Here is a 22,742-nt window from a genome sequence, read left to right on the forward strand (position 1 = left end):
ATACAGCAAGGACTATGTGCTCCAGAACTACCATCCCCTAGCTTGGTTTCAGTACAGCTACAACACTGGCAAAATGGAAAATTGCCCAGGTATGTCCCGTCCACAAAAAGCAGGATTAATTCAATCCACTCAATAACCACCCCACCAGTCTATTTTCATTCATCAGCAAAGTGAAAGAAGGTGTTGCCAACAATGCTATGAAGCGGCACTTATTCACTAATAACCTGCTTATGGATGATCAGTTTGGGTTCTGCCAGGATTACTCAGTTCCAGACCTCATTACAGCCTTGATCCAAGCATGGACAGAAGAGCTGAACTTCAGACTTGAGGTGAGAGTGACTGCCCTTGACATCAAGGCAGCACTTAACCAATTGTAGCATCAAGAAGCCCTAGTAGAATTGAAGTCTATAGGAACTAGGGGGGCAAACTCTCTAATGACTGGGTCATAACTAGCACAACAGATGATGACCCCCAACAATCATCTCAGCCACAGGGCATCACTGCAGTTCCTCAGGGTAGTCTTCTAGGCCCAACCGTTTCAGCTGCTTCTTCAATGACTTTCCCTCCATCAGAAGTGGGAACGTTTGCTGATGATTACATTGTGTTCCTGGAGTTAATGTCTGCATGCAACAAGACCTGGATAACATTCAGGTTTGGTCCCAAGTGGCAAGTAACATTTATGCCACATAAATGTCAGGCAAAGACCATCTCCAAGCAAGGATGTTGATGACGATTGTACAATGTTCAGTAATATTCACAACTTCTCAGATGCAGAAGCAGTCGGTGCCCACCTGCAGCAACCTGGACAATATTCAGGCTTGGGCTGATAAGTGCCAAGTAACATTCACGCCACACGTTGATCATCTCCAACAAGAGAAAATCCAACCACCTCCCCCTGTCATTACCATCACCAACTCACCACCAACATCCTGGGGTTACCATTGACCAGAAACTTAACTGGACCAACCACATAAGTATTGTGGCTTAACAGCAGGTCAGGCGCTGCAGTGAATGACTGAACTCCCCAAAGCCTTTCCACATCTTCAAGGTACAATTTTGCAATGTGTGCAGCTCCAACAACATGCAAGAAGCTTGACACCATCCAGCATATAGTAGCCTGCTTGACTGGTAGCTCATCCTCACTTTCATTCAGTCCCTTCATCACAGCACAAGATAGCTACTGTGTGTACCATCTCCCAGATGCACTGCAGCAACTCACCTAGGCTTCTTCAGTAGCACTTTCCAAACCTGTGACCTCCACTGCCTAGAAGAACAAAGGCAGTGGCTGCATAGAGCACCATCGCTTGCAAGTTTCCCTCCAAGTCACACACCATCTTGACTTGGAAATATATTGCTGTTCTTTCATCAATGCTGGGCCTTCATCCTCAAACATTACTGTGGGATCACCTTCGCCACACACTGCAGCAGTTTTAAAAAAACAGCTCATACTCATCTTCTATAGGGCAATTAAGGATGAGCAATAAATGCTGACTTTGCCAACACCACCCACATACCATTAATATACCATTAATTAAAAAAAAACCCAAAGGGCACTGTTGAAGTCAACTGCAGAACTCTTACCACCACCACCACTGACATCAATGAACTCGGAATAGATCGAGTACTGAACCAAGGACCTCAATGGTCTGTATGGCTGAGTACCACACATACTGGGGCAGGTACCTTAACAAACAGAGCCATTAGAAGAATAATCAGTCCTCACTCAAATGGATGTCCAAATATTCAGGGAAATCTGAATTACTTAGATTAGTTCATGATCATTTGATTATAATGGCCTGAATCTTCTGAGCAGTGGCAATGATGAGCAGATTGTCGTTGAGCTTGATGATTCTCCTGACCCAACACTTCTTCCGGGTTGTTACGATCCTGGCTGTCAAAGAAATGCGCAGGACACTGTCCCTTGGGGAACTCAGTCAGAATGGAGTAGAGTTGTGGGGAGACATGCCCCCTTTTCACAGCACTCACTGCCATATGGTAAGTTTAAAAGTCCAGTGTTTGAATGTTAGTGAATGGGTTAGTGGATAAATGGGCAAGTGCGTGAATGGGTAGATGGCAGAGGTGGGTAGGTAGTAGGTGATGTGGTAGGTGGGTAGTCAGGTTAGGGGGGGGTGGTGTAGTTTGGTGGTTGAGATTATTTGGGGGCGGGGTAGTCGGGTCGAAGGGGTTGTCAGGGTGGGTAGTCGGGATGGTGGTTGAGTTAGGTCAGGGGTGGGAGGTAGTTTGGTGATTGGTATTAGTCAGATTGGTGGGGTAGTCAGGATGTTTGGGTGGGTAGTCATGGTAGTCGGGTGGGTAGTCGTGTTGGGCGCCGGGGGTGGTCGTTGTATAGTTACTCAGGTGTTAGACCTGATTTCAATCAATCAGTCTAACATTTTCCTCAGTAACTATCCAGGTAAGTACTGAATCTCTCTCCAGTTACCAACTCTGCGTTAGAGTCAGATACGTTTGCAGAGTGTCTCGGTGAGCAGGGGAATTACCCACCAGAAATTTAAACTTCCTGGGCAATTGCCATGTAGGCCCATGCATCAGGGCTTCCACAAGGTCCCGACGTGCATCTTCAATCATAAGTCTGGTCTCCGATGATCTGGAGACCAGAAGATTTGGCCCAATGATTCTCCTCCATCCACAATTATACATTATTAACGATACACATTTATTATCTACAAACTGGACCTCATTTACAGATTGTTGTGTAAAATAGTACAGTTTATAAAATGAATATATTAAATTCTTTCATCCATTTGCTGTGAACTTTATTACCGTTAACATAAAAACACCTTGGGAGTAGAATTCCTCCCACCAATAATTTTACATGAAAAGGTTGATGTGACCACAGAGAATCCTCTATATTTCATTCACACCAACTTTCACAGTACAATTATTGACATGGCAACATTCAGACCCTTCAATCTTGGACTATAAATAATAATAGAATTAGGTATGGCACTGTTTTGGTTGACAAGGATTTAAAAACAAAGATCTGCATTCATTAGGCAAAGTAAATGAATGAGTTCTCGACTCTGTGTAGTTTTCAACGACCCCAGAGAACCTGGAGCAGAGCACTAACATCTAATTTGTTCTGTCAAACTTTCACACCAACAGTTCAGCAGTAAAAGGGTCAAATGCCATGTGGAGTATTCAAAACTGCCCCCCCCAAATATTGAGCTTTTTTTTCCCCCACATAAATTGGCAAATCTTCGTGGGACTTATCCAGCACCCATTTCTAAGGAATTCACGTGAACTCTTACTCCAGTTAAATATTTCAGGGCTTGTTTAAGAATCAGCAATCATGCTTACATCTGAAATACTATTGATTTTAGTGGATATAAAATTGTCTCTAAAATGAGTAAAAATGAGTACGTAAATGATCTGGATAAATCCCTGATTTGAGACATTGTTCAGAGACCCACTTCATTTTCCAACCTTGGGTGAGAGATGCCCCAAATCCCTTTCCTTCAATTAGAGACAGTCCCCAATCCTACCCCTTTCAATTAGAGATACTGGTTATCCCATTCCTCCCCGTTCACAGAGATACTCCCCTGTCCTCTCCCTTCACTTACAGACGCTCCCCCTCCCATTCCCCTTCACTTAGAGACAGTCCCTTTCTTCCTCTGAAGCGAAAGTGTCCACCATAGTCAGTACCTCGGTGAATACAATTAGCAAGATACAGGTTAAAAATGGTGCCACTTTTAATAAATTGGACCAGTGTGCATCAGAATGGAAGATCGCATTATAAATGGATATTGATTTCACAGAATCTTTGTTCTGTTGAGTATAAAATGGTTTCACGTCAGGCACGAGCTGTCCGTGGGTGTGTCACTTTTTGGGGAGGGGCAGGGGGGTGGTGGTGTAGGGAGAGGAGGAAGTTTGCCTCACTCAAGGTTTCCTGTCTGCTGCTCTTCCTGAATTGACCAGCAGGTGGTGGAGTTTTTCTGCGATGAAATCGATGATCTAAGAACAAAGAATCCACGAGACAAACTGTTCCAGTCTGGAAGGGAGCCGCACTCCATCACGGTCAAAACTAAATCTTCTCTACGGTTAAGTCTCAGCTTTCTTTATGAATATCTGAAAGAAATGTCACAATATTTTATAAATTAGTGTGATAAAAGGCACATTTTTTTGTTACTTAGAATTTTGCAGCACAGCAGCAGGCTATTCCGCGAACTATAATCCATGTTGGTGTTCATGCTCCACACAGGCCATCTTCCACCATATCAGCGTGATCTTCTATTCATTCCTCATTTGTTTATCTAGCTTCCATTTAAATGAGTCTATGTTATTTGCCTCAACTACTCCGGATGGAGTATAAAAAAGTAGGAAGTCTTGCTGCAGCTGTACAGGGCATTGGTGAGACCGCACCTGGAGTACTGTGTCTGGTCTCCTTATTTAAGGAGGCATTGAAAGCAATTTAGAGAAGGTTCACTAGGCTGATTGCTGACGTGAAGGATTTGGTTTAAGAGGAAAGGTTGAGCGGGTTGGGCCTATACTCTGGAGTTTTAAAAAACGTGGGGTGATCTTAAGATTCTAAGGGGGCTTGATGGAGTGAACAGTAACTATTCTGTTGGACAGAGAATAAATCAGGAGATAATGAGGGCATGTAAAAAAGCAGTACATTAATCATGGGTGACTTTAATCTTCATGTAGATTGGGAAAACCAACTTGGCAGAGATAGCCACGAGCAAGAATTCATAGAGTGTATTCAGGACAGTTTCCTAGAACATTATGTTGTGGATCCAACCAGGGATCAGGCTATTTTGGATCTGGTAATGTATGATGAGGCAGGTTTAATAAATGATCTCAGAGTAAAGGATCCCCTAGGAAACAGTGACCATAATATGGTAGAATTAAGCATTCAGTTTGAGTGTGAGAAACTTGAGTCGGAAACAACCGTGTTAAACTTAAATAAGGGTAATTATAAAGGAATGAGGATAGAGTTGGCTGGCCTAGGATTTTAGTAGAAAAAACAGTTGATGAACAATGGCAGACATTTAAGAAAATAGTTCATGACTCAAAACAAAGATGTATCCCAGTGAGGAAGACGGATTCAAGGAAAGGGGTAAACCAACCATGGTTAACCAAGGAAGTTAAGGATAGTATCAAATTAAAAGAAAAGACTGCTGTTGCCAAGATTATTGGTAATCCAGGGGATTGGTAACATTTTAAAAACCAACAAAAGATGACCAAAAATAAATAAAGAGGGAGGAAATAAACTTTGAGGGTAAACTAGCAAGTAATATAAAAACAAACAGTAAGAGCTTCTTTAAATATATAAAAAGGAAGAGAGAGACCAAAGTGAACATAGGCCTCTTACAGAATGAGGCTGGGGAATTAATAATGGGGAACCAGGAAATGGCAGAGGAGTTGAATAAATACTTTGCTTCGGTAGAAGACATTATAGCATTCCAATATGAATTGATCAAGGGGCAAAAGAGGGGGAGGAAATAAATACAATAACTACCACTTGAGAAAAAGTACTAGGGAAACTAATGGGCCTAAAGACCGCTAAGTACCCTGAACCTGATAGGTTGCATCCTTGGATATTAAAGGAAGTAGCTAGATTATGGATGCACTGGTAGTAATCTTCCAAGATTCCTTCGATTCTGGAAAAGTCTCAGAGGATTGGAAAACTGAATGTAACACCCTTATTCAAAAAGGGAGGGAGACAAAAAACAGCTAACTATGGGCCAGTTAGCTTAATATCCGTCATTGGGAAAATGTTAGAGTCTATTATAAAGGATGAAATAGCAGAGAATTGCCTAATCTAATCAAGCACAGTTAGCATGGGAAAATCATGCCTGACAAATTTATTAAAATTCTTTGAGGTGGTAGCAAGCAGGATAAATATAGGGAACCAGTGGATGTAATATATTTGGATTTCCAAAAGGCATTTGATAAGGTAGCGCATGTCAGGCTACTTAATAAGATAAGGGCCCCTGGTGTTGAGGGTAGTATATTAGCATGAGTAGAGGATTGGCTAACTAATAGAAGACAGAGAGTTAGGTAAGGGGGGCATTTTCAGGATGGCAACCTGTAACTAGTGGAGTGCTAAAGGGATCAGTGATAGGACCTCAATTATTTACAATATATATTAATGACTTAGATGAGGGAAGTGAACGTACTATTGTTAAGCTTGTGGATGATACAAAAATAAGTGGGAAGGCAAGTGGTGAGGATGACACAAAGAGTCTACAGAGGGATATAGACAAGTTAAGTTACTGGGCAAAAAAGTGGCAGATGAAATATAATGTGGGAAAATGTGAGGTAATGCACTTTGGCAGGTATAATAGAGGAGCTGAATATTATTTAAATGGAGAAAGACTGCAGAAGGTGCAGCACAGAGGGATTTGGGAGTCCTTGTGAATGAATCCCAAAAAGCTAACATACAAGTTCAACAGGTAATAGGGAAGGCAAATGGAATGTTGGCCTTTATTTCAAAGGGAATAGAGTATAAAAATAGGGAAGTCTTGCTAAAACTATATAAGGCGCTAGTTGGACCACACCTAGAATACTGTGAACAGTTTTGGTCCCCTTATCTAAGGGAAGACATACTAGCATTGGAGGTAGTCCAGAGAAGGTTCACTAGGTTGATTCCGGGTATGGAGGGACTTTCTTACGAGGAGAGGTGGAGTCGGTTGGGCCTGTACTCATTGGGATTTAGAAAAATGAGGGGTGACCTTATTGAAACATAAGATTCTTAGGCGGCTTGACAGGGTAGATGCTGAGAGGTTGTTTCCTCTTGTGGGAGAGTCTAGGACCGGAAGGCATAGTCTCAAAGTAAGGGGTTGCCCATTTAAAACAGAGATGAGGAGGAATTTCTTCACTCAGAGGGTAGTTAATCTGTGGAATTCTTTACCGCAGAGGGCTGTGGAAGCTGGGTAGTTAAGTATATTCAAGGCGGAGATGGACAGATTTTTAATCAGTAAGGGAATGGGGGAAAGGCAGGAAAGTGGAGCTGAGGATTAACAGGTCAGCCATGATCTCAATGAATGGCGGAGCAGACTCGATGGGCGTAATGGCCTACTTCTGCTCCTACGTCTTATGGATGCTGAGAAGATGTTTCCCTTTGTGGGGAAGTCTAGAACGAATCCAATGAGTTAGATAGTCCAAGGGTTATGGGGGACAGACAGGAAAGTGGAGCTAAGGCAACAATCAGATCAGCCATGATCTTATTGAATGGCGGAGCAGGTTCAATGGGCTGAATGGCCTACTTCTGCTCCTATTTCTTATGATCTTAAAGTGAGTTCCACATTCTAACCACTCTCTGGGTAAGGAGATTTCACCTGAATTCCCTCTTGGATTTATTGGTGACCATATTTTATTTATGGCCCCTAGTTCTGGTCTCAAGTGGAAATATCATCTCTGCATTTATTGTATCAAACCCTTGCATATTTTAAGGACTGCTATCATGCCAATCCACAACTTCATTTCCGCAGAAATGAGCAAGCATTAATAAAACAATTAAAATAAAGTACAGAATTACACCAGTAGAGAAAGAGAGAGAAAGAATAAATCTTGAGATTACATTGCTGCTGTACTGGATTTTGATCAATCCACATTTGGATTTATAGCAAGAGCTGCTGATCAATTCAGTGGTTCAGTGGGTAGCATTCCAGCTCTTGAGTCAGAAGCTTGAGGGTTCAAGTCCTGCTCCAGGGATCTGGACACAAAACCTTAGGCTGATGCTGCCAGGGGAGTGCTGCAATGTCAGAGGCGCCATCTTTTGGATAAGGCCCCGACTGTTCTCTCAGGCGGATGTAAAGGACCCATGGAACTACTGGAAGAAGAGGAGTGGTGTCCTCTCTAGTATCCTAAACCAATACTTATCCTTTAGTCGACATAGGCTAATTATGGATTTTCTGAGTCATTTATCACATTGATGTTAATAGTCATTACAGAACTTGAGTATTGCTGAAAAAAAAACATTTTGTCAAAGCTTTTCGCCTTGCACTCATCAGGACAATTTGCAAGAATACCAATGTAAGGGAAAACAGCACATTGTTATTTTCCCTTGCACTGTACTCTTGTGAATCATCTCGATGAGTACAAGGCGGAAAGTTCTGACAAAATATCTTTTTGTTTTCCAGCAATACATTGACGTTTGTGAGATCTTGCTGTGCACAAATTGGCTGCTGCGTTTTCCTACATTACAACAGTGACTGCATTTCAAAAAGTCCTTCGTTGGCTGTAAAGTGCTTTGGAACGTCCTTGAGTTGTGAGAAGTGCTATAGAAATGCAAACTCTTTCATTGTTTGCTTTATTCCAGTCCTTGAGAGAGGACAAAGATAATTCCGGACATTGGGGGTTTAAGTTAGTTACTACATTACGACAGGGATTATGTTTCAAAATGACAAATCAGCAGGACGAGTGAGAAAAGAGGTCAGTGACATAAGGGGGGAGTGTAGCAAACATGCCAGGAAGCATTTCTGTACACAGGTGTTCAACAGCTGGATAGAGCCACCAGGGATTGTGTGACTAAACACCGAGATATGATAAAAAGTCAGGGTACGATTGATTATCTAGATGCAGCAAATCAAATGGATTGTCTTCAAATGAACCCATCTCGTACTTCCTATTTCAGGAAGCATTCTATACTCATATTTCAGGAAATGTACTCCACTGCAGAAATCAATCTCTTCAAAACAAACAATTTTTTTAAGATTCTAAGCTCTGACTGTAAACCACCTGTGTAATATATTAATAATTACTTGCATTCATTTGGTGTTTTTAACATAGTAAATCAACCCATGCCACTTCATAGGACTGATAATCAGACAAAATTTGACACACGGCCACAGAAGAAAACATTAGGGAGGATGACCAAAGGCTTGGGCAAAGATGTAGGTCTTAAAGACCGTTTTAAAGGAGAAGAGAGAGGAAGAGAGGTTTAGAAAGGAAAATCCAGAGCTTAGGCAGCAGAGGGCCCATTTACAATGGGGGAGCAATGGAAAAAGAAATACCTCACTAAGTATCACCCAGACTGGCGAGTCTGACAGGGTAGACAGACGGACAACCTCCAATGGTCCAAACATTGGATCGACAACTCCTTCAGCGATACCATTTGTGAAGGAAGCTGAAACACAAGGAAAAGATTGAAAAACATGGCAAGCCATAGCGTTCGATTATCCAGCAGTTGTTCCACATAGGCAATTATTTACCCCATTTTTCATAGCCTAAGCTGTGTTCAGCCTTGTACTTAACTACACTCCAAGGATGCCCATCAGACTTGGGTCTATTTGATGCAAAATTATATAAATTTTGATGCTGTGCAACAGAAAAAGAAATCCTAGTACTATATCGCTGTGTGTGATAGTCTTACCGATTCGGATATACCCATCTTCTGTTCTCTGGTATTTGGGAGACTTGTCTTTACCATCCAGTAAGGTCTCCTTCCATGTTTGTTCTGTCTGTAAATTAGAATAATAAAGACAGAGTCCGTTATTGGTATTCGGACATGTATTGCCTTAAGATATGTATCTTTCCAGTGTTTGATTGCAGAACCTGCACTGACCAATACTGTGAACTATATTGGCTCCCAGTCCAGCAATGCCTAATTTTTGAATTCTCACCCTTACTTACAATTTCCACCTTGGCCTCACCCCTCCGTGTCTCTGTGATCTCCACCAGCTGCACAAACCTCCAAGATCTCTGCGCTCTGACAATTCTGGCCTCGAGAATCCCTTCAGTTGCCTGAGCCCCAAGCTCTGAAATGCCTTCCCTAAACCCCTCTCCTCTCTTTCCTCCTTTAAGGCACTCCTTAAAACCTATCCCTTTGACCAAGCTTTTAATCATCTGCCCTATTACCTCCCTATGTGGCTCAGTGTCAAATTTTGTCTGATATACACTCCGGTGAAGCAACTTTGAAAATTTTACTTTAGTTAAGACACTATATAAATGCAAGTTGTTGATGCTGGAAGGGGGAAATGTATCTTTACCCCCAGCACCCAATCAAAGCAAATGGTCCTCCAGGGTAGGGAGAGAAAGAATTGGAGAAGGGGAATGCTTCTGCTAGTTATCCAGTGAACCTTATTGGAAACTGTACATGGGAACATTGCTCTAGATGAAGGTAAGACTTGGATTGTTCAACCTTTCATGGCCAAATTGCCCAAAAACAGTCATATGTAAAGATGGAGAGATTATTTAAATAAATTTGGTGAATAAACTCATACAGTCCCACTATGCTCAATACAAAACGAACAGGAGGAGACTTATTCAACCCCTCAAGCCTATTCACAGTCAATCAGATATGGCTGATCTGTGGATCAATTCCATTTGCTTGCCTTTTCTTTACAGCGCTTGATTCCTTTAGCTCAACAGAAATCAACTGAACTCAGTCTTGAAAACTTTCAATTGACCCCCAGCATCCAAAGTCTTGGGGGGCGGGGGCAGAGTTTTCCAAATTTCTGTTACCCTAGAATAAGTGTTTTCTGGTTTCACCCCTGAATGGTCTGGCTCTAATTTAAAGGTTAAGCCCCCTTATTCTGGACACCACCCCCACCAAAGGAAATAGTTTCTCTCTATCGACCCTATCAGATCCTTTCATCATTATACACATCTCAATTAGATCACCTCCTAGCCTTCCATTTTCGAGGCAATACAATCAATAAAGACGCTACTCATCTCTCTATACATTGACTTTAAGACAGTGGTGCATTTCTTGTACCATGCACATGTGGGAGATTGAAGAGTTTCTATGCACCTGGGCTGAGAGAAACTTAAGCCACAGAAGGTTTTTATTGGCTGAAATGCTGAACCAGTTATTTGTTAAATGTTCATTCACAGGGCGTGGGCAAGGCCAAAATTTATTGCCCATTTTTAATTGCCCTGAAAAGGTATTGGTGAGCTGCCGCAGTCCATGTGGTGAATGGACTCCAACAATGCTGCTAGTTTAGGAATTCCAGGAATTTGACGCAACAATGATAAAACTGACATAAAGTCAGCTTCGATACATCGTGGTGCACCCTTTGCAGATGTACCAAAAAAACAGACTGCATTTTCTTCATTAATATTAAACATATAAACAATCTCTGATAGTGGCAGATGATGAACATCATCTGCAGCCACGTAGCCACTTTGGCACACTTTTGTGTTTTTCTTGAAAATTCGTGCCTTGTGAAGCCTACTGCAGCCAGCCGGCCTGGTCTCTGGTCATGGCTTCTTCACTGACCAACCCCCTGGGAAACAGCATGACAAGTTAAAACGTGAGGCATTTTTCCTTGTCAGACCACCTGAGGTTTTGATTCCTCAGGCACTGTTTCCTGCAGCAGAAAGAAACATTTAAAACGTGCAAAAATCCACTACTTGCAGGTTTTCTAAAGCCTTGTCAAAAAAAGAAAAGAACTTACATCAAAAGGCAAAACTTCAACTGTGGTGTTGAAGAGCTTGTCACCAGGGTGCTCGATATTCCCACTACGAAAGAAAAACCTGAGAACAGAACAAAAAGAGGTTGGACGTACAAGGAGGAAGGGCATCCAGGTCAGACCAAGTTACATTTGCACTAAAACTAATCATTCTGGTAACCATCATGATGCTTAAAGGTGCCGCATCATTCCACCTCAAGAAATCACTGTGAGCCTCTCCAAGATCCATGTAGAGACAGGGGTGACCCAGCCAAAGAAAAGAAGCACCAGTCTTTATCAGGGTGACATTTTCACTCACCATTCCCCGTAGTTACGCAGACATCTATTCAAAGAACAGTTCAGTGCCTTTGCTGCAGATGGAACTCTGCTTGTGCTGTACCAGTTAACACAGCTGTATCTCTGAATGCAAGGCAGAGCGCCAGAGAGAGGGAGAGGGAGAGCGAGAGAGAGAGAGAGAGAGAGAAAGAGTGTGTGCCAGAGAGAGAGCGCGAGGGGGGGGAGGGAGAGAGAGGGTACGCGTACCACAGACAGACAGAGAGAGACAGAGAGAATGAGAACGTGCCAGAAAGAAAGAGGGAGGGAAAGAAAGAGAGAGTTGGGTGCCAGAGAGAGAGAACGAGGCGAGAGAGTGGGGGGGGGGGTTGGAGAGAGAGAGATCACCGCAGACACAGCACTGGGGGCGGGGGGGGGAAGGAGAACACCACAGGCAGAGAGAGTTGGATAGGAGAGAAACGGTGGTGGGGGGGTACAGAATCAGAGAAGGGAGAAGCAGTTGGGGGGGGGGGGGAGGCAGAGAATGAGGGAGAGAGGCAGAAAGAGGATGATGCCAGTGAACAGAAGCTCAGCATTGTCTCGTACTCTCACTTCAGCTTCATTTTAACATTCATTCTTGGAATGTGGAAGGTTTGTGGCAAGGCTGGCATTTACTGCTGAGTCCCTGTTCACCCAAGGTGGTGGTGGGGAGTCTTCTTCCTGAAACTTTTAGTAGTACTCCCATTGTTTGGCTTTCGTATTTCTAGCCCAGTAACAGATACTGCCGCACCCACCATGAACGTTTGTTGCTTCTTTCCAGCCTCACTCCCCAAAATTTCTCCTTGCCTCCCTCTTGCCACTGGCTCCCCCAACCCCAAAGGCACTGCTTCTTGCTGGGGTTTGCTTCCATTATTACCAGGTACCACCCAGTATAGTCCGCCCCCAATTCTCCACATGTTAACTAGCTTTCAACCAGCTTGGGTGGGGGATGGTGAGGAATGAAACTGTGTTGGATCCTCATCTTACCAATTTTCCACAAACAGGGGCCTGGGAATCAGGAAACTTGGGTGATTGCCACCTCATGTGACTTGCTGAGTATTTTCAGCACTTTGTTTTTATTTCATATTACATACTATGTAACTGAACTCAAGACTGGGGAGGGAACTTTGCATAGAGAATTTACAGCACAGAAACAGGCCATTCATCTGAACTGCTCCACGCCTGTGTTTATGCTGCACATGAGCCTCCCACCCCACTTCATCTAATTCAATCAGCATATCCTTCTATTCCTTTCTTCCTCAGGTGCTTATCCAATCCCTGCTGTGACACCCCTACACTTAACTGGACACCAGCGCTTAGGATCTGGGGACTGCATGAAGTCCTAGCAGTGGCCACCACTCCCTGTGGTGCTGCTGGGACTACAGAGCTGCTGGCTGATCAGATTGGCTGGCAGCTCTCTTGAGGTGGGACCTGCACCCAAGTGAGGGATGTTAAAACAGTTGTGGGTCTGCTGACAGGCCAGGGATGTGTTCCCCACCGACTCTTACGTCTGAAAAAACCTGTTGCATCTTTTGTTTATGGCTCCTAGTTCTGGACTCACCCTTAAGAAGAACCATCTTCTCTATGTCTTCCCTATCAAAGCCTTTCGTAACCTTAAAGACCTCTACCAGGTCTCCCTCCCCACCCACCCTTTCAATGTTTCACTCATTTATTTGCTCTACAGTCTATCTAAAAAAATTATCCATCAGTATAGTTAATTTTTTCAAGAATCAAAATCTTAGAGATCATATTTTATACCTGTTTTCAAATTCCTTTGTTCTTTCCTTCAGACTGAAATAATGAAATATTGGAACAGGAAGAGGTCATCCAACCCCTTCAGCCTGTTCTAAAATTCAATTATTTCATGGCTAATCTGGATCTTAACTCCCATTTATCTGTCTTGTTTCTGTAACCCTAACTCACCCTATCAAACTCACTTCTAAATTTTCAATTGATCCTCCAGTCTCAACAGCTTTTTGGGGGAGAGAGTTCCAGGTTTCCACTACCCTTTGTGTGATGAAGTACTTCCCGACATCACGCCTGAATGGCCTGGCTCTGATTTTAAGGTTGTGCCTCCTTGGGCAGAAATTTTCAAGCTGGTTTGCAGCCGAGGATTTCCATGAAATTCCCTGGGTGGCCTCCCTGATGCCCTCTCTTCCAGCCCTGACCTGTCTGCAATTTTACATGGACAGGCAAGGCCTAAGGGCAGCCCACCCGCCCTCAACCCAACCAAGCTCTCTAAGTGGCCAATTATTGGTCATCTTGGGCCGCTTCCTGCCGAGCCCAGGAGTTCAGGGGGAGCGGGGTGTTGGGAGGGGGGGCGCGCGTAGGTGGAGGAGGCCGGCACCTCACCCTCTTCGGGCCTCGGGCAGCAAGTCGTGGGGCTGGGGAGTACATCCTTCAAAAGGCCCCCTTTCCACATCGGGCCCCCTCCCCCGAGGTCTTCCCCCACAAGTGCTCCCTCCCCCACCCCAGCCTCTCCATCAAGACCCCTATACCCCTGGGCCTCACCTCCTCTCCCTGCTGATATCCCCCTGGTCCTGGACTCTGGGATGTAGAATCTGGGGATTGCTTGTCATCCCGGTCCTGGCCACTGCTGCCAACGGTGCTGCTGGAACTACAGAGCTGCCAGACAATCAGATTGGCTGTCAGATCCCCAAGATGGGACAACCCCCCTGAGTGAGGGCGGAAGTCCCATCTCCAGCTAATTAACGCATCTTGGGTGTTAAATGGCTGTGGGGCTGGCACACCCCTGACGATTCATCCAAAAAAAATTCTGCCCCTTTCTTCTGCACACTCCTATCAGAAGAAATAGTATTTCCCTGCCTACCCTATCAAATCCTTTAATTATCTTAAACACCCCAAATGGGTCATCCCTTTATCTTCTACATTCTAGGGAATACAAGCCTAATCTCAGCAAACTGTCTCCGTAATTGGACCATAAAAGTTAGGCCCATGTTTGATTTCCAAGTGCTGCACACTTAAAACAAAAACGTCATCGCGGACAGCTCAGAACTTAGCCCAGAATAATAACTGAGTCATACAGACCAGAATTTTACTATGGTTTGCGCTAACTGATTGCAGCTGCATAGTTGAGGCATTATTTGGCAAGGGTAAAATAATCAGCGAACGTTCCCACACCCGATGGCCCTGGGCATGGGAATATTAAGGGAAACCCAGCTATGAAGTCCTTTCCTCAGCTGGATAGCCCAAAGTTCACTGACTAGCCCGGTGTTGTTCGATTGGAATCACTGAGCAGCCACATGTGTGGCGAGGGTGACAAACCTTGAGCCGTATGCACTAATTTCAGTAGAAAATACCTCACACGTGGTCGCACAGTATGGGTACATGCACTTCACATGGGTATATTTTTCGAACAAAGTTTCCCCCTTTCAGTAACCAGCAAAGTGAAGCAGCCACGTCAACCATAAAACGGTTGGACTCTGCTTTTCTTCTCACCATGTTACCAACAAAATGCACAAAAAAGATTAAAGTTCCTACGCGCAGTACGAATATAAGCACTCAAATCATATTCGGTAATAGACAGCGAGTGCCTCTTGTTCAATTTACATTTACTGTGTTAGAAAGGTGATTGGCCGCATGTGGTGAGTGGCTGATGAATCAGGAGAGCACCGATCCAGCATGACACATAGGGGAGGATCTTCCGGTCGGCGAGCAGGGGGGGGGGGAGGGGGGGGCGCTCGCCGATGCATAAATTGACGCGGGATGATGTCGGGTGGAACTCCCGACATCACCCCATGTCATTTCCATTTTCAGGTCGGCGGGGGCGCAGCCGAGTCAGCTGCCCGCCCGCCGACCTGTCAATGGCCTATTGAGGCCATTTAAAAAGTAATTAACCTCATTAATGGACCGGCCCGTCCAATCTTAGGGTTGGTGGGCAGGCCGGGAGCCCTGGCAGGCGTTAGAAAAAGCCTGAAACCTCATCCACGGACGGGATGAGGTTTCACGTGGGTTTTTAAATATTTAATAAAGGTTTCAGTGAAAGTGATGGACATGTCCCTTCTCATGTGACAGTGTCACATGAGTGGGGACATGTCAGGGAAATGTTGCTATTGTTTGCTTAATATTTTTAAATTTGGAGCCGATCTCCCTGATGCAGCACTTAGCCTCAGGGAGATCAGTGTGTTCTTTTGCACACATGTGCGAAAGAGTGCACGCTCAGCTGAGGGAATCTCCCCCGCCTGCACAGGGAGCGCATAGCGCTTCCTGACTGACGTCACGCTGGGCGGGCCTTAATTGGCCCGCCCACATAAAACGGCAGCGTGCCCCTGATTGCGGGCGCCGATCGGAGGCGTGCCTGCCCTCGCCTGCTCCTGCACTTGCCCCCCCAACTGGGGGAAAATTTTCCCCATAAGGAGTGGTCATTGGGGTAAGACACAGCAGGGATGCTGCGATACATGGAACTCTAGCCTAGCATTAGTCAGCTCTATTGTTGCCGATTTCACAATCATCAGACTGACAAGGAAACAACAGCATTGTTAAAAGCTGCAATTTTAATTTCTTTCTCATGTTTTCTTTAAGGTGTCAGCTGTGGTTCATTGGGTAACATGTTCGTCTCTGAGGCAGAAGGCTCTGAGGTCAAGTTGAAGTAGCTGGGTCTGGCTCTTATGGACAAGATGATCTTGGCATGGCATGAGGGAGATAGGAGAGAAATAAGGTAGTGTGAACATGGGCCGTGGAAGGGCATTAATTGGGTGGGTCTCTATCAACTTTGCCGTTCCCCCAGTACAGCCCATATTTCCACTCCCTTAAATCCAAGGAGCGCAGATTTGAATGAATGTGGCAGAAAACTGGTTTCACCATTCACCACCAGATCTGGCTGGATCACATAAAAACACTAATTGGGCTCAGTGCTAAAAGCACTACTTTCATCTCCCAACACTGCTCACTATCCCAGGATCATCCTAGAATGCAAGGATAAGCCCCAGCTTCATTTTTCTACCGCAAACCAGCTTGTTAAGCATCTCTCCTGACTACACCCTCCCTCACCTTCAACAAGTATGAGGAGCTTATGGACTTCTCTGCCACTAAGATTGTAACCACCTGATAAGCAGCTTCTGCTGTTCCCTCGCCCATTGAGTCAAATTTCCTCTAAGGGTCTCTGTAACCTTGTTCTCTATGTGTTAAATTTCTTATCCTTCATTAAATTCTCTTTTTGCCCTCGTCCCTTCTTAACTCTGTCTCCTTTGAGACATCCGTGCTCCTAAAAATCTAGCCTTTTTTAAAAATCACTCCATAATTTTTTTTATTTGATCATGGGATGTCAGCTTCGCTGGCTGGGCCAGCATTTATTGCCCACCGCTACTTCCCCTCGAGAAGGTGATGGTGAGCTGCCTTCTCGAACCGCTGCAGTCCATGTGGTGTAGGTACACCCACAGTGCTGTTAGGGAGGGAGTTCCAGGATTTTAACCCAGCGACAGTGAAGGAACGGCCGATATATTTCCAAGTCAGGATGATGAGTGGCTTGGAGGGGAGCTTCCAGGTGGTGGTGTTCCCATCTGTCTGCTGCAACCATTGGCTGCCATGCCTTCAGCTGTAAAGGCCCTGAAGCTCTGGAATTCCCTCCTTAAACCTCTCTGTCTTTCTCTGCTCCTTTAAGATGCTCCTTAACCCCACTCTGTGGCCAATCACTTGCCTACTATCTCCATGTGGCTTAGTGTCAAATTTTGTTCAGTGACACTCCTGTAAAGTGCATGGTGTGCTTTTATTATGTTAAAGGTGCTATATAAATGCAAATTGATGTTGTGTTACACAAAGCATTAGATCTATTTAATATTCCAACTTACCTGTCCACTTTCACTGGTGTAAAAAATCTGAAACGTATAAAATCACCAGCCACTGGGGTAAAAGCCCAGAAGAAGTCCTCTCCCAAGTAAGCCTTTTCCAGTGTAAAATGCTGGTATGTTTTCAGGCTGGAAGTTACCTCCGCTGGGGGATTGGAATGTCCTTTGTGTAAGGCATGTTTTCCAAAATCCTTATCCTGGGAAAGACATCAGTGATTTGCTCAATTAACAGCAAACAGTAACATATGTGAGACTTTCAATGTTTGTGCCTTCGTTTACCAGTTAACCAATGACGTGCCGAGAACTATGCTAAATTCCGTTGCATTGAAAAATTTTTAAAAATACAATCAGGGAAGCAGGAGTATTCGGATTTATTCAGCAGTTCAGTGTCAAAATATCTTAAAGCGCTTGGCTGTAAAGCACTTTGGGACTTCTCTAGGCTGTGAAAGGTGCTATATAAATGCAACTCATTTATTTTCGTCATGCAGTGGCCGCCATTATAAAGGAAAACCTGGACAGCAATGATCAATTCATTGGTGGCATTTGGTTGAAGCAAGAATGCTTGCTAGGACGTGGAGAAAATTCCCTGCTTTACTAAGAATAGTGCCAAAGGGTGTTGATCCGAACATCCACCTGAACAGGTTTGTTGTATGACCCAAAGCATGGACCCCTCCCTTTAATTTCAATTTACCATAAATGACAAGGGCGCTCCAAGTAACAGCACTAGCCAATGTTCTAAGGCATTGCACATGGAGAGTTTAAACCAAGTGTTGCCTTCAGGTGCAGTGGGATTAGAGATCAGGGGTATACTGCCCCAGGTTAAATAAGTGTATTTTTTCAGGCCTACTTTAATGTCTCACATTCTGCACTTATTTATAAATCTGTACGTTCAGATTTACAATGAAATCTTATAAGCCTTTAATTACACCCTTCCTCCTCCTAGTGGTGAACATAGGAATAGTATATTTAGTTGCTTGGTAGTATAGAACTTGAGTATTGCAAGAAGAAAAAAGAGAAACATGCTGTCAAAGCTTTTCATCTTTCACTCATCAGGACAGATGCAATAATGCCAAATTTTAAAGGGGACAACTATTTACACTGCATGAGAAAAGGACTGTTGATTGGTTAGCAAGTTGGCTCTGATTGGTCGAAATGTTGCCATGGCAAATGAACCAGGGAACTATTGTCACCCAAGCTTTTGATTATTCAAAACAGGTACAATGTGTGGATCTATTCCTTTTGCCTGCAGAGGCCAGGTCACTGTATATAAATGTATGTAGCTTCTAGCAGGCGCTAGTGAGCTATATTGTGAGCCCAACTAATAATCTTAAATTGATTGTTGGTGCAATACTTAGCACACTCAGGATCGTTCAGCAAATGCTGCTTAATTGTGGAATCACAACTACAATAGTCATTATGTTCTGAACTTTGCAAGCATGGGTTGTTGAGTACAGTCAATACTCTGTCTATTAGGAACAGCCAAAGGGATGTGCTGTGTGACACAATCCGACAGTCGTTCAGATGTACAGCCTACTGTTATTGCACTGGTACTGAAATTCATAAACCAGATTTGTGTGGAAGATGATATAAATTATTGCTCCCTTTGAAATTTGGCATTCTTGTGTTTGTCCTGATGAGTGCAAGATGAAAAGCTTCAAAGACGTTTCCCTCTTCCAGCAATGGTATATTTGTAAAACTCAATTCTGTTAAACTTATTTTAGAGAAAATATGACCACATAATTTAAAAAATAAGGTTTTTTGGAACAAGGCTGAAAGCTTGTCTTTTTCTTAGGTAAAATTAATTTATATTGCAGAGGGAAAATATCTGCAGGGCCATGGGGTAGTGGAGCTGTCCAAAAAACAGTATCTAACCTACATAATATTTTGTCTGGTTTCAATTTATTATAAAATATTTGATTCACGCTCTTGGACTCTTTATAAAACCAAATGGCTGTGAATTCATGATTTTGTGCCAATACCTTATCGAATGAAAAAGTGATTTAGTTTGGCACTGCTTTTTTTAAAATCAAAGATTTATGTCAAGCAGATATTTCCTTGAAGCGTTCCTTGAAGCAGGGAGTAGGACTTAATGCGTAGCTCTTTCAAAGAGCCAGAACATGTACAATAGGTTTGAATGGCCTCCTTCTGTGCTGTTAGATTATTCTGTGAGACAGTTTATCTAGCTTTACCATTTTAACAATCAAGGATAAACAGGTTTATCTGAAAAGTGGGATCTTCAATTTGTCAGCTATCCAGAGTTTGAAGTACAACATGTGCACCATTTGTTATTATAATTACAATTTCTCCTACTGTTTGAGCCACATGCATCAACCATGGCTCAGTAGACAGCGCTCTCCTTTCTCTTTCAGAAAGGAATGGGTTCAAGTCCCACTCCAGAGCCTGAACGCATAATCGAGGCTGACATTGACAGATCAGCACTGTGAAAACACTGCACTTTCAGAGGTGTTGTCTTTTAGATGAGGTGTTAAACCATTTCAAGAGCGTTCTCTCTGATCTCCTGAGCCAATATTTATCCCTCAACCCACATCACTAACAGATTTATCTGATTACTTATGACACCGATGTTTGTGGGACCTCGCTGCGTGCAAATTGGCTGCCATGTTTCCTACATCGTGACTACAATTCAAATTCTCATCGCTGGTTGTAAAGTACTTTGGGGTTTTCTGAGGTTGTGAAAGGAGCTGTGTAAATGAGAGTTCTTTTTTTCTGGATCCTTTACCAGCTATCAAATGCAATTGACCAAACTCAAAAAGCTATTCTGCAGTGGGTCACATGTGCAATCACATTTGTGTTGAACTCCGGTGCAGAGTAATGGAAATAAAATCCTAGGAATCATTTGAAAACTGCTGCTGGTTGTGCCAGAGTCTTTCTGATGGGTAACATGCTCATTTAGGGTGGGACGGTGGCATATGGTTATGTCAATAGACTAGTAATCCAGAGGCTCAAGGTAATGCTCTGGGGACATGGGTTCAAATCCCACCACAACAGCTGATGGAATTTAAAATCAATTAATAAAATTCTGGAATATAAAGCTAATCTCAGTAATGATGACCATGACAGCTACCATCAATTGTTGTAAAAACCCATCTGGTTCACTAATGTGCTTGAGGGAAGGAAATCAGCCGTCTTTACTTGGTCTGGCCTAAATGTGACTCCAGACCAACAGCAATGTGGTTGTCTCTTAACTGACCATGTTGCTGTGTATGAGGTATTACATTTTATTTAGAAAGATGAGGATATTACTCAGAAAATAAGAATCTAAATGGGCAAAGGGATCTGGGAGCACAAACACACAAATAGTGATGATGCAGGTTAATAAGGCCACTTAATAAAAAGCAGACCAAACACTGGGCTTATTTCTGAAAAGCAGAGAAGCTATACTACATCTGTGTCAAACCTTGGTTATCCATATTTGAAATAATGAGTGCAGTTCGGATTGCCATATTATAAAAAGGATAAAAGAGGCACTGGAGAAGGTGCAAAAAAGATTGACAAGAGTGATACCTGAACTGCAAGGTTATATTTATTGGGAAAAAATAAACAGGGTCTCTTTTCTCTTGAAAAGAGAAGACCGCGGGATGATCTAATAGAGGTTTTAAAATTATGAAAGTTTCTGATACAGTGGACAGAAAGAGAATGTTTCCACTTGTGGGGAAAAGTAAAACTAGAGGACATCAATATAAGATCACCAAAAAATTCAGCAGGGAATTCAAATAGAATTCCTTTACCAACAGGTGAAAGTGTGGAACTCACTACCACAAAGAGTAGTTGAAGTGGATAATATAGCTGCATTTAATGGGAGGCTAGACAAGAGTATGAGAGAGAAGAGAATAGAGGATTATGCTGATAGACTTAGATGAGAAAGGATGGGATGAGGCTGAAATGGAGAATAAACAATAGCATGCACTATTGGGCTGAATAGTCTGTTCCCATGTCCTGTGCATGTTGCATGTTCTCATATTTCACAAGAAGCTGCAGTGCTAGAAGGTGGCCGCAGGTGGTGCTGTTGAACTACTAAGAGCCAAAATTAACCCAATCTCAGTGACACTGGCTGGGATTTTCCGGTCCCACGGAAACGCCCACCCGAAGTCAAATTTTCTGTCGTGCCCACGATGATTTCCACTATGGGCGGGACTGGAAAATCCCAGCCACAGCAATTAGGTGTACAGATGCAGCCCATAATTCATGTTCTTCTGTAACAAAGAACAAAGAAAAGTACAGCACAGGAACAGGCCCTTCGGCCCTCCAAGCCTGCGCCGATCATATTGCCCATCAACTAAAATATTTTACACTTCCGGGGTCCATATCCCTCTATTCCCATCCTATTCATGTATTTGTCAAGCTGCCTCTTAAACACCACTATCGTACCTGCTTCCACCACCTCCTCTGGCAGCGAATTCCAGACACTCACTACCCTCTGCATAAAAAACTTGCCCTGCACATCACCTCTATAGTTTTCTCCTCTCACCTTAAATCTATGTCCCCTAGTAATTGACTCTTCCACCCTGGGAAAAAGCTTCTGACTATCTACTCTGTCCATGCCACTCATAATTTTGTAAACTTTTATCAAGTCGTTTCTCAATCTCTGTCGCTCTAGTGAGAACAATCCGAGTTTCTCCAACCTCTCCTAATAGCTAATAACCTCCAGACCAGGCAGCATCCTGGTAAACCTCCTCTGCACCCTCTCCAACACCTCCTTATCCTTCTGGTAATGTGGCGACCAGAATTGCATACAATTTTCCAAGTGTGGCCTAACCAAGGTTCTATACAGCTGTAGCATGACTTCCCAGCTTTTATACTTAATACCCCTGCCAATGAAGGCAAGCATGCGGTATGTCTTCCTGACTACCTTATCCACCTGCGTTGCCACTTTCAGTGACCTGTGGACCTGTACACCCAGATCCCTCTGCCCGTCAATGCAATTAAGGGTTCTGCTTTTACTGTATAACTCCTGCCTGTATTAGACCTTCTAAAATGCATTACCTCGCATTTGTCCAGATTAAACTCCATCTGCCATTTCTCCGCCCAAGTCTCCAACTGATCTATATCCCGTTGTATCCTTTGACAATCCTCTTCACTATCTGCAACTCCTCCAACCTTAGTGTCGTCTGCAAAATTACTAATTAGCCCAGTTACATTTTCCTTCAAATCATTTATGTATACTACAAACAGCAAAGTCCCAGCACTGATTCCTGCAGAACTCCACTAGTCACAGCTCTCCATTCAGAAAAGCACCCTTCCACTGCGA

General features: G+C 43.5%; 1 protein-coding gene across 1 annotated transcript in view; it reads right to left on the reverse strand.

The window, feature by feature from the left end:
• Window positions 1-2,757: 2,757 nt before the first annotated feature.
• The window catches only part of mgat4b (alpha-1,3-mannosyl-glycoprotein 4-beta-N-acetylglucosaminyltransferase B), a 261,750-nt gene continuing 241,765 nt past the window's right edge, over window positions 2,758-22,742 (reverse strand). Inside the window, exons 11-15 of the mRNA XM_041193895.1 lie at window positions 17,477-17,670; window positions 11,364-11,442; window positions 9,338-9,425; window positions 8,979-9,091; window positions 2,758-4,086 (exon numbers count right to left, since the gene is read on the reverse strand). Coding sequence (XP_041049829.1) covers window positions 4,060-4,086; window positions 8,979-9,091; window positions 9,338-9,425; window positions 11,364-11,442; window positions 17,477-17,670 — 501 coding nt within the window. The 3' untranslated portion in view covers window positions 2,758-4,059. The remainder of the gene's footprint in view (window positions 4,087-8,978; window positions 9,092-9,337; window positions 9,426-11,363; window positions 11,443-17,476; window positions 17,671-22,742) is intronic.

Source organism: Carcharodon carcharias, chromosome 8 (assembly GCF_017639515.1).
Source record: "Carcharodon carcharias isolate sCarCar2 chromosome 8, sCarCar2.pri, whole genome shotgun sequence".
NCBI lineage: Eukaryota > Metazoa > Chordata > Chondrichthyes > Lamniformes > Lamnidae > Carcharodon > Carcharodon carcharias.